The sequence below is a fragment of the Sceloporus undulatus genome, chromosome 1 (assembly GCF_019175285.1).
Source record: "Sceloporus undulatus isolate JIND9_A2432 ecotype Alabama chromosome 1, SceUnd_v1.1, whole genome shotgun sequence".
NCBI classification, from domain to species: Eukaryota; Metazoa; Chordata; class Lepidosauria; order Squamata; family Phrynosomatidae; genus Sceloporus; species Sceloporus undulatus.
The window spans coordinates 211888782-211902033 of NC_056522.1; the positions used below are offsets into that span (position 1 = coordinate 211888782).

Here is a 13252-nt window from a genome sequence, read left to right on the forward strand (position 1 = left end):
CAATGTCAATATTCAATTTGCACAGTGGGGGGGGAAAACCTAGTTTTACTAATTGTTCACTCTATGCAGAAAAAACATAGGTGTGTATGGGTACACATAAGCATGCACATACATGAAATGTGTGTATGTATTTTGGTTTGTTGCACACTATCCAAATACAGAGAAGCTATTATTAATCTTACGTTTAGTTAGTAGAAACCAAATCAATCCAAATTGTTTATAGAAATGTCTTGTTCTCACTGGCACCGCAGGTAGTGTTCGTAGGAGTGCCAGCTGACTGGATTTCTCACAGTTTCGTTTCCCCTAATAATGGTGTGTGGCCACATCTTGATGTCAGGGACATGGTCATATGTCTTGACATTTTCTGGCCTTTGGAAAATGTAGGCATGGAGACATTGCTCTCCAACCCATTTTTGTTCTCCACCCCGCCTTATAGATTTGTATAAATGTATTATCATGTTGGTGGTTTCATTTTCGATTTTAGTTTTGTTTCAAATTTTCCCCAGTCCAGGTAATTTACTATCCCATTATGATATTAACATCTTTTTATTAGATTTCTTTCCTATTAATTCCTAGCCTGGAATTTGCCTTCTTTACAGCAACCACACACTTAAATAAACAATCTCATTAAGCTACCCATCACTATCCCAGGATTCCTATTGGGCTGGATCTGCTCTGCAGTTTGACACCACTTTAACTGCCATGGCTCATTGCTATGGAATTCTGGGAATTGGAGTTTGTTGTGGCACCTGAGCCACAGAGACAGAAAAGGCTAAATGTCTCACAAAACAACACATCCCAGAATTTCACTGCATTGAGCCATGGCAGTTAAAGTAGTGTCAAATGGAATTATTTCTGCAGTGCAGGCACAGCCCCAGTCAGTGACTAAACAAGTTTCATTTATATACCAATTCATGCTGAATTAACAGTGTTTAAGCAGTTTACAACTGTAAGCTAAATGCCCCCAATAATCTGGGTACTCATTTTAGAGACCTCAGAGGGATGCAAACCTGAGTCAAGCTTGAGCCCCTTCTCTGGTATCGAACTCTCAACCTTATGGTTTTGAGTGAGTGGCTACAGTACAGGCATTTAACCACTGCGCCACCAGGACTAAGCGGCATGCTCCTTTAGCAAGTATATGATTAGATTTTTTTAAGTGCATCACTTTACTCTTGAACTGCATACTTTGAGATACATGTGCTACTTAAATGCCCACAACCACACCACCATTTTTAGAGTTCCTTTCAGAGCTCTTTGTTGTCACTTTTGTTTTAACCCACATGAAATAATGTGTTGTTGTCTGCATGGCCATTTCACTGTTTACCTTTGACTCCAGGTCCATTTATGAGGAATTTTTAAAAAATTCAAGGGAGTTATTGTTATGAAAACTTTTCTTCCTCCTCTCCTCCTTCTGGTCAAGTTGTTACCAGACTACACATTTGTAAAGGGTACAAAGAATCATAAAAAATGGTCAAAAACACGATTCCCAAATATCGAGAAATCCTGATAGGAAGAATGTTGGACTTTGCAGTTTGGGACTTGCTCTGTAATAAATTAACATGTCATTTTATTTTATTTTTAATATTATTATTGTCATTATTATTATTATTATTATTATTATTATTATTATTATTATTTAGCACAAAACACAGCATTTTCAGTAGAGGTAACAACAATTTCAGTTCAGAAAATAATGTTTGTGTGAAAAATATGTTTTTTTGTGCAGGAAATACTGTTTTGTTTGCAAAAATACCCCATGTGAATTTTGCACTGAATATCCCAAATTGTGAATAGTTTTTGAAAATATTCAGGTTTTCCAAACTTGCTCACATTGGGAAGAACATTGCTAAATTTACTCACTGCTTCCGTGGAGAAAAAAAACTAGCAAAGAATTGCATGGCTAAAGGCTGCTAACTTTGGGGCGAAACAGACTGCGCAAAAAGGGCAGCTTGAAGCTGCCCCTGAAAAAGCCGGACTGGGGCTGTGGCAACTGCACACCGCTGCCCCAATCCACCTTTTTGCTGGCTGAAAAAGAAGTGGCAAACGGCTTTCAGGTGCTCTGGCAGTGTGCTGTGTCAAAAAGGTTCGCAGCTGGAGCATCCAGAAACTAGCCCATGTATGAGCAGATGGGTGGCGTGAAAGTGGCATTGTGTAAACACCGTGCTTCCAAACTGCCCAGAAAGTGGTGCAAAGGGGTGGTCTGTTTTGCCTCTTTGATGAATGGCACTGTAAGAAACTTTCCAGAAGGTCAAGTGAATGAAGTCTACTGGTTCAGTCCTATCCGCAGGCTTGACAACTGTTTATCTCTGTGTGAGTATAAAATTGTAACCAAGTTTTTTCTCTCTCCTTTACTTAGGAGGTCAAGACATTTTCATGACCGAAGAACAAAAGAAATATTACAATGCCATGAAAAAACTGGGAAATAAGAAACCACAAAAACCTATACCTAGGCCAATGGTAAGAATTGGGGGGGGGGGGTTGTACTTAAATGTGCAAACTGCAACCTGAAACAAAATATCTAAACAAACAAACCAGCACAATCAACTTTTCAACGAAGTTTGAAAACCAGCTTAGCAAGCAATAGCCTTCTAGTTCCCCAGGAAATGACATCCCACTCTTTGGGCCAGAGCAGATGGGCAGGAAAAAACAACCCAATACTGCTTTTTCTGAAAGCATGTCAAAACCCACTATCCACATGGCCCACTCCCAAAGTGGGCCAAACAACCATGGGCTATATTGGCACAGCATCAAGTCACCCGCTCTTCACCCCATGCCCCCCCCCCCCCCCGTTAAACTGTCTGGTTTGTATACATTGTAGTTACAATCCATTAGAGCTGTCACACTTCCATTTTTTTGCTTTTCCACAGCCCTGCACTGATCCTGGGCTGTTTATATGCAGGCGTGAAGATGTGCATTTTCTGGGATAAGCTGAAGTATCCCAGCTTCTTTTTAATCCAGTTTTTAGCCCTGGAGCACAGCTTTGTTTCACTTTCCACCCACTTTGGAGGCAAGCATCATATAAATGCCCCTCCTTCAAAGTGGCTAGAGGCTGTCTTATTTTGCCTATTTGTTTAACCCCTTTATCTGGGTTATCTTTAGCTAATTATCTGGACCCATTTCAAACCGACTTCAGGGCAGGATACAGAGTTGAGACTGCCACGGTCACCTTAGTCGATGATCTCCGTCTGGGCATTGACAAGGGAAATGTGACCCTGTTGGTACTCTTGGACATGTCAGTGGCATTCAATACCATCGACCATGGTATCCTTCTGGAACACCTGAGGGAGTTAGGTATTGGGGGCACTGTGCTCCACTGGCTCCATTCCTACCTCTTGGGCAGATTCCAGATGGTGGTTCTGGGGGACAGCTGCTCTTCTAAAAGAGAGCTGACATCTGGCATCCCTCAGGGTGCCATTCTGTCCCCCATGCTGTTCAACATTTACATGAAGTCGCTGGGCAAGATCATCCAGAGACATGGGGCGTGATGTCATCAGTATGCTAATGACACCCAAATCTACTTCTCTGTGTCTCCGACTGCTGCAGTGACTAAGAATGGCATCTCTCCTCTGAATGCCTGCCTTGAGTTGGTAATGGGCTGGATGAAGGAAAACAAACTCAAGTTGAATACAAAGATAACGGAGGTACTTGCAATAGGTACCCCAAGCCCAGGGAAGGAGATTTGTCAACCTGTCCTGAACAGGGTCACACTTCCCCTAAATGATAAAGTTTGCAGTTTGGGAGTACTCTTGGATTCGTCGATACAGTTGTCATCTCATAGATGCTATGGCCAAGAGTGCTTGGTATCAACTTCAGTTGATACGCCAACTGCGGCCCTACTTGGACCAAAAGGACCTTGAAGTAGTGGTACATGCACAGGTAATCTCTCGTTTGGATTTCTGTAATGCGCTGTACATGGGGCTACCCTTATACCAAGTTTGGAAGCTTCAATTGGTGCAAAATGCAGCAGCCAGAGTGGTCACCGGTACATCGAGGTTTGACCACATAACACCTGTGTTAAAATCTCTTCACTGGCTGCCGATTAGTTTCTGGGCACAGTATAAGGTGTTGGTTATTACCTTTAAAGCCCTAAATGGCTTGGGCCCGAGTTACTTGAGGGAACGCCTCTCCCTACACCAGTGGTTCCCAACCTTCCTAATGCCGTGACCCTTTAATACAATTCCTCATGTTGTGGTGACCCAAACCCATGAAATTATTTTCATTGCTACTTCACAACTGTAATTAAATAGATGTTTTCCAATGGTCTTTGGCGACCCCCATGAAATGGTCATTCGACCCCCAAAGGGGTCCCGACCCACAGGTTGGGAACCACTGCCCTACACAATCCGCCCCCCAGTCTCAGAATAATAGGGAAGAACCAACTAGAATTACAACCAACCAAATTTGGTTCTACCTCCCAAAGAACCTTCACTGTAGCGGCTCCAAAATTATGGAACAGTCTCCCGGAAGAGACCCATCTTATCACCTCCTTGGATGCTTTCAAGACGGCAGTTAAGGCGGATCTCTTCCGGCAAGCTTATCCACCTGACTTCATATAAGAAATACTACCCCTTCCTTCCTTGAATCTGTATCCCCCCATCCCACTGCCGATTATGTTAGAACTTGTTTTAATGGAATTAGTAGTTACATTTTTAAAGTAAATTATTATTGTATGTTGTGTATTTTTCTGGGTTGTGATCCCGCCTCGATCCACCTGGGAGAGACAGGAAAATATAAATAAAAATTTATTATTATTTATTACTATTATTTATCTATCTTTTCCCCCTAGAATAAAATCCAAGGGTTTATTTTTGATATTGTGACCAAGCAAGCTTTTGACATCAGCATCATGATTCTTATCTGTCTCAATATGGTCACCATGATGGTGGAAACTGATGAACAAGATGATTCTATGAAAACTGTCTTGTACTGGATTAATATGATTTTCATTGTCCTTTTCACTGGGGAGTTCCTCCTGAAGTTGATTGCACTCCGTTACTATTATTTCACTATTGGTTGGAATATATTTGATTTTGTGGTTGTCATACTCTCCATTATCGGTAAGTACTACTTGGATTTTAAGTCTTTTAAGTAAAGAAAAAAGGTCAGCTTAATAAACTCATTAATTAAGCTTAAAGTCAGTTCAAATACTGTTTTAGTCTTTGGTGAATTGTTACAGCACTATATTTTAATAGGAACAGCACTGAATATCTTTCATGTGACTGCAGTAGAATCTGGGATAGCCAAGTTAGACATGATATTGGTTTGCAAATGATAATAAGAAGAGAGAAGGGGGGAAAAACTTTAACCTTTCTAAACATTAACAATCACCTCCACTAAAACTGAGTGGCAGTATACTGAGAACAGACAAAGCATATTTCCTACATACTGGCTTGCATAATCACCGTTACCCTTTCAGGAACAAATGCTAGCTTAGATGGCTTTAATAGCAGACACATCATTTATTTTATTTTTATTTTTTTATGTCATGAATTTGTACAGCCAAATTAGTCAAAACAAACATAGACACAAATACTCAATTACTGAATGATAAGTCAACACCTATAGATTCAGTCTACTTTTGTTGGAACTAGCAGTTGGGTTTAGGTCTGAAGTAGCATTGTGTAATGTCTTACTGATAGAACCCTTGTTTTTTAAAAAAACAAGCTGTCCAACATTAGATATATCTCAACTTTATACTTCTGGAGTATTTTTTTTATAAATTTGTCAGGAGAGCTGGAGATGTCTGGATGAGGACTTTAAAGGGGAGGTTCCAAGTTTGGGAAGTGACTTTTTAAAGTAATTAATTGCATTTGTTATTCCAACCCCTCACAAAGTAGTCAGTAGATATTAGTTTTTAAAACTAGTTTTAAAAGTAATGGTTTAGCTCCCCACGTTGCAAAAGCAACTATATCTTTACTCTTGTTACTTTTTAGAATATCTTAGTGCAGTAAGTCACTGGCCTGTGCTACAAAACCCACTCTCCTCCCTTCTCTCTTGTTCTCAGCTCAGCAATATCAAAAGAACATGAGCCAGCACTTAAACTACATGATATTCCTCAACTATTTAGTGAGACCATACCCTGTAGCTATAAAATATATCTTAAAAAGTACAGTTACAGCTCAACTTCATGAAGTCACAAATATAATGCAACAAAAAGTATGCACTGTTACTGTGGAAAGAAACTGATTACAAGTTACTAGTGATAATTTTATGAATAATTACAATTACAACTAATTAAAAGTAATTTTATAGAGCTAGTATAATGAAGTGTTTTGAGTGTTGAACTAGGACTCTGGAAGATCAGGGTGTGAATACTAGCTCAGGCATGGAACTCACTGGATGATAACTTTGGGCTAGTCACAATTTCTCAGCCTAAGAGCAAGGATGAATAAATTTTGCCAAGAAAACTCCATGACAGGATTGTGATCAGTTAGAATTGACTTGAAGGCACATAACAACAACAACAAAATTATACCAAAAGATCTTGAGGCAGCTTACAAGAAGCAGCTGCCTGACATACCACTCCCCCTGCCTGTGAGCAATCTCTGGTGCACCAGGTAGGAAAATGAACTATGATGGAAATCTCCCTTGTGCTGGAGATTGCTTGTACAAAGGGGGGGGGGGGAATATCAGGGAGCTGCTTCCCAATCAATGGAAAATAGAACCCTGTTCGTTTGTAGTGTCTGCTTATTGGAAAGTGGGGTTTAGAGGACTTCCACAGCCCGTACATAGCCTCTACGCTAGGGACTACGTATGGATTATGAATACACAGCAGTAGGTTTTGTATCTGCAATTGTTCAACAAGATTTTGTGCAAGGCGGCTGTTCATTATGAGTCTGTTTCCATAGGCAAGCATTTCAAAGTTTTAGTCCCAGTTTCCGTACGGTATAGTCCATGCTGTCATTTCCCTCTGCTGCCTCTATAGCATTTCAGTGCAAACACATTTGTTGACAAGTAGGTACGGTACCAAATCATTACCCATCCATATGGGGCAGAGTTGGTTTGCACATGCATATTCATGAAAGTGTCTGATAATTTGATAATGCTCAGCTGAATGGATGAATTCTAAGCATTGCAGCACTTTGTAGCCAACGGAATATGAAGTAACTGATGAACTTTCATACCAGTACATCACCCCTTACTACCTTGCCAAAATTGGTGATGATTGTGGGTCAAAATACACTGCAGAATTAATCCAGTTTGAGACCGCTTCAACTGCCCTGGCTCAGTGCTAGGAAATTCTGGGAATTGTAGTTTGCTGTGGCACCAGAGTACTCTGACAGAGAAGGCTAAATGTCTCACAAAATTACAGTTCCCAGGATTACCTAACGTTGAACCAGGGCAGTTAAAGCAATCTCAAACTACAGTATTTCTGCAGTGTGTTTTGGTCCCGAGTCTGCATGAATAGCTTTGAAGAGGTTCAGTTTAGCCATGTGGGCCTAATTTTTCATTAGTGTTTAGGCACTGTACAAGTTGTCCATCAGTGTCAATCCATGGGATTTTCTGAGTCTAGAAGTTAGAACAGGAACCTCGCTCATGCAGTTGCACTATCAAGTTCCATTGGCTTGCAAGGTGATCATAATGCATATGATGGGGAAGAAACCCTGTCCCCTCTGACTTCCAGTGTAAGATGTACAGAAAGGTGCAGAGCCAGTCCCCCCTCCCCCCCCCGCCCCCCAGTGCAAGGGCATTAAGCTGTGGAGAGCAGAGAATATGGTGACAACAATATAAACCATTGCTATTATAGCCATTATTTGTTGAGCTATAAAAGCCTGCAGCCTGCCTTAATGAATAGCTAAAAAAGGCTGCATCTACATTGAAGAATTAATGCAGCTTGACACCACTTTAGCTGCCATGGCTCAGTGCTATGAGATTCTGGGAGTTACAATTTTCTGAGCTATTTAGCTGTCTCTGTCAGAGAGGGCTAGCGCTACAACAAATTACAAATCCAAGATTCCATAGAATGGGGCCATGACAGTTAAAGCAGTGTCAAAACTACATTAATTCTACAGTGTAGCAGCAACCAAGGTGCCATGATTTATTTATATTTTAATCCAACTTCCATCTATAGTGGGGTCATACTTGAAGAGCGAGTGGATACACTATCTATACAGGTTAGTCTGAGCTTTTTTTTCCATAGTATTTTTGACATATCCCCTACTTTATTAATAGCTCATATTAGGTAACCTCAGATTTCTGTAAAGAGAAGAGAGATGGCAGAAATGTATTCTCTGTGGCTTGCAGACAAAGATAAAAAGCTCAGAGGATTTAAAAAGCAGGCAAATATTTAGATATGGATTTACTTTTCTGCAGGTGGAAGGGCTCCTTTTGTTCAGGGAAGAGACTTTAAGCTAGCACAAACACCTATTATTGGACAGTAGGGTTGTAAGAAATGCTCACAGTGTTCATGACCTCATTGAGACACCCCATCAGAAGAATGAAATATAGCCTAAAGCACTTCCTATTCATTTATTATCTCCCATCCATGAGCTAATGACCCGTTTCCAAGAGCAGATGGGATCTGGTGCCTTTAGGACATCTAGGCCCTAGACAAAATCAATGGCCCTAGAAATGCAAGGGACATTTAGACATCTCAGCTGATATTCTGTCCTCATCTTCTCACAAAGCATCTGATTCAGAAAGGAATCACAATTTAAGTATGTTTTTAAAAAATGAATTGAGTCCATATTTTAGGAGAAAGACAGGATAGAAATAAAGAGCAGGAGGAGCAGGAGGTGATGGTTAGTAACAATAACAGCTACCTCACAGATATTGATTCACCTAACCTCAAATTACAAGTCTAAGGAATGTGATGTATTGAATCCATATGTAATACCTTTATGTTTTATCTCACAATATTTTTTTACAGGTATGTTCCTAGCAGAGGTAATTGAGAAATACTTTGTGTCCCCCACCTTGTTCCGAGTGATCCGACTTGCCAGGATAGGCCGGATCCTGCGTCTAATCAAGGGTGCTAAAGGGATCCGCACTCTGCTTTTTGCCTTGATGATGTCTCTTCCTGCCTTGTTTAACATTGGCCTCCTCCTTTTCCTCGTCATGTTCATCTACGCTATATTTGGAATGTCCCAATTTGCCTATGTTAAAAAAGAAGTTGGGATTGATGACATGTTCAACTTTGAAACTTTTCCTAACAGCATGCTCTGCCTTTTTCAAATTACTACCTCTGCTGGCTGGGCAGAATTGCTATCGCCCATTCTCAACAGTGGGCCACCAGACTGTGATCCTAATATAGTCAACCCAGGGAGTTCAGTCAAAGGAAACTGTGGCAATCCTTCTGTTGGGATTTTCTTCTTTGTCAGTTACATCATCATATCTTTCTTAGTGGTTGTAAACATGTATATTGCTGTCATTCTGGAGAATTTCAGTGTTGCAACGGAAGAAAGTGCTGAGCCTTTAGATGAGGATGATTTTGAGATGTTCTATGAGGTCTGGGAAAAGTTTGATCCAGATGCAACCCAGTTCATAGAATACCACCAACTCTTTGATTTTGCTGCTTCTCTTGAGCCTCCTCTTGTAATACCAAAACCAAACCATTTTCAGCTTATTGCGATGGATCTGCCCATGGTAAGTGGGGACAGGATTCACTGCCTCGACATCTTGTTTGCCTTTACAAAGCGTGTTTTGGGTGAAAGTGATGAAATGGATGCCCTCCGTGTTCAAATGGAAGAGCGGTTTATGACTGCCAATCCATCAAAAGTCTCCTATGAACCAATTACCACTACAATGAAAAGGAAATTAGAGGAGGACTCTGTCAAGGTAATTCAAAGAGCATTCAGGCGGTACCGCTTCAGAAAACCAGTACGTGATGCAACATTCATATACAAGAAAAATGATGACTTTCCTGGCCAAAATGATATGATTACTGATAAATTTAGTTTGAACTTAGCTTTGGGAAGGGCGGACCGGAGCTCCTCCTCCACAACATCACCTCCTTCATATGACAGTGTGACAAAGCCAGACAAATATGAACAAGAAAAGTCAGAAAAAGAACAGAAAGATAAAGATGCTAAGGACAGCAGAAAGTGAAATAAATAATACAGCCCATAGCAATTTGTTTACAGCATAAGGAAGAAACACTGCAACCAACAGGAGCTGCGTGGAACATTTATGCCAAACTAATAATTTCTACAATAATCACACACACATGTATGTACATACATACATATGTACATACAGAGCTAAGGACAGCACCTAAAAGGAAACTGTCATTTTCCAAGGTAGTAGCATAACAGACTCATGAGGACAAGGCTGTTCTTCCTGGCTGGCACTGTTGAAGAAGGATATACGAAATAGCTACAGACTATCAGGATGCAGCCATAGTTGTATGTATGTCAACAAAGTACCCCATTGCTGTGGTTATTGTATCCACTTTGTGCATCTTGAACTGTCATGCATCCTTTTTGACAGAGATTTGTCAATGTCGTCATATTTGTGTTGACAGATTACTGTTTATTACTGTCTGGAGCAAAAGAAATGAAATGGTCTCTCAGATACTTGTTTACATCTGCTTCCCGCCTGTCGTGATTTTGTGGGCCTGCTGAGTACAAATACATCAGAGCTTGGAAATGATTCCGTTAAAAATTGCTCTATAATGTCAATTCAATAAAGTTTTCAACAATTGATTTTAAAATTCATTATTTTACTTGTTACACATTAGTGGTGAGACTTTTTGCACAACAGTCAAGGTTTCATGGTTTTAATATTTCAGGGCAGTTGTTTGGGATGGAACATTTTTGGTATATTTAGTAATTTTTAATTAGTCTCCTTTTGAAAAGGTTAGTAACAAGTTAAAAATAATGAATTTTCTTAACATTTTAAACTAGATGAATTAGTATTCTTTGATTGTTGAATGCTGACATGTTAGCATTAATGCTAACATTTCCAAGTTCTGAAACAGCAGAAAATCCTGCCTCCACCACAGAGAGATCGAGTTCTGAAGAGAGACATCAGATAGGTGGAACAGACAAAGAAAGGAAGAAATGCATACCCTTCAACTGCCCTGATTTGTCAGAGACAGTCCTGATTAATCCTCTGTTGTTCCACTTTTTCAGTTGCTTTTAAAATGTCCCAGTTTCTCTTCCCTCCTTCCGTTTTTCCTCTTTGTCCTCATTTTACTTCAGTTGCTGAAAATTAAGTCCAGATTGCAGATTAACCCTGCAGGAGGAGAGGAGAAGAGGAGGCAGAATTGTAGCCTTCCCTGTACACTCAGGCAAAAAGCAACCTACTGTGGCCTTTCTTAGTTTGTGCATTTCTTTGCCATCTTGACCACACTCCGATGTTGCTTGATCACATTGTCTCCTGGTTTTCATTAGTGAAATATTGGAGAGTAAGGCAAGTTAAAATATATATATAACTTTGCTTTGTGGTTCCTGTGTTGATGTGACATTAACAGTTATTTAGGTTGCACAGTTTTGGTTCAGGCCATAATTTCAAACAACACCGATTAAAACGAAAACCTATCATTGTCAAAGTCTAGAGAAAATACAAAGCTTGTCCAGAGTTATCCATTCCCCACAGTGCATAATCCCCAAACTTGTCCTTTAAAATAATGAGTACAGTGGGCCCTTTCCATATGCAGGGGACCCGTTCCAGACCCCCCAGCATAAGGTAAAAATTGTGTATGCTTAAGCCACATTGAAAACAATGGGGGTGCACTCTCATGTGCACATGCCATTGTTCCTGCTGCGGCTTGCCTTGGACATAAGGTTAAAGCCACATATGGTGCACCCACATATGGCACAGGTACACTATGTCACAGTGAAGGTTTATTAAACATATGAAGATTCTGATCATGTTCAAGGCATCCAGTCTTGGAGAGAGGGAAGAATTCAAGCTGAAAAGAAATACCTGAGTCCCAGAGAAGACACAGTGGGGGGAAAAAACGGAAAGGAAACTCTCTGAATAACATATACAGTACACCCACCCCTTATGTGGGGGAACCATTCCGAACCCTCCCGCATAAGGGGAATCGAGCGTATGCTCAAATTCCATTCAAAATAATGGGGCATGCTCCCATGGTGTGCGCACCATGAGCGTGCACCCCATTGTTTTGATTGAGGCTTGCCTTCCACGTGAACTCAAGTCTGCGTAAGGCAAGCCTGCATAAGGGGCAGGCCAGCTGCAGGTCCTTATTCTCACAAGACAGTTAGTAATGAGAAGATGTAGGAAAGGATAGAAGCTGAGTTACTAAGTAGTGGCTGGAAGTGGTATCACCCACCAATTCTGCCTAACCAGAGAGGAGATGCACATTCTTGCTATACTGCAGCAAAGGCCTACTAGTCTCACCTGCTACAGTGAAATACTGGGAATGGGAGGAAAGTCTTACCTTTTATCCATTACACTGAGAAGTAGTGGTAGATGGATCAGGCATTGCAACCAACTATATACAAGTGTAGGACTCAGCTCTAATCTGCACTCCATAAATAATGCAGGTTGACATTGTTTTAACTGCCATAGTTCAATGCTGTAGAATTTTGGGATTTGTAGTTCTGTGAGGTATTTAGCCTTCTCTGTCAGAGAGCTTGGGTACCACAATTAACTATAAATCGTAGAATTCCATAGCATTGAGCCATGGTGGTCAAAGCAGAATCAAACTGCATTATTTTTGCAGTGCAGTTTACCGATTAGGAAGGTGAACAGTCTAGCATCAGCTTCTAACTGGCAGGGATTGCAAGGAAGGAATTAAAATGTAGCACTCAGTGCTTCTCATGATGCCTCATGCACCTTGACACTTACAGATAAGGGTGGGAAACCACCCACTTGGCAGTACATTCCACTAGTTCTACCTGGTAGCAACCAAGTCTCTTGGTTGTCAACTTCCTCATAAATCTAAAAAGCAACATGGCCCTGTCTGTTTCCAGTATGGATTTCTGCGGGACTTCACTTTTCCAAAGCTGTCTGAAGTGGTTTGATTGACTCTAGCAACTATAGTAGATTGGTTGCTTTTGAAGGGGCCTCTCGATTTTGTAATTTTTCTTTCTTCCAAGTCCTCAAACTCCACAGTGTTGTAGATTGCTTAGGAAGCTGCCTTAGTCAAACCATTGGATTAACTAGCCCAGTATTGCCAACACTGATTAGAAGTGACTGGTTAGGGTTTCAAGATCTTTACTAGTCCTCACTGGAAGTTCTGGGGACTGAGCCTGGAACCATCTATGTGCAAGGGCATGTATTTTGCCACTGCGTTCTCCCCCCCCACACACACACACACAAAACTGGTGTGCTTATGCATACA

General features: G+C 40.8%; 1 protein-coding gene across 1 annotated transcript in view; it reads left to right on the top strand.

Moving 5' to 3' along the window:
* Positions 1-10838, top strand: part of LOC121918864 (sodium channel protein type 2 subunit alpha-like) — a 112910-nt gene extending 102072 nt beyond the window's left edge. Inside the window, exons 25-27 of the mRNA XM_042444865.1 lie at positions 2357-2457; positions 4787-5057; positions 8870-10838. Coding sequence (XP_042300799.1) covers positions 2357-2457; positions 4787-5057; positions 8870-10047 — 1550 coding nt within the window. The 3' untranslated portion in view covers positions 10048-10838. The remainder of the gene's footprint in view (positions 1-2356; positions 2458-4786; positions 5058-8869) is intronic.
* Positions 10839-13252: the final 2414 nt, after the last annotated feature.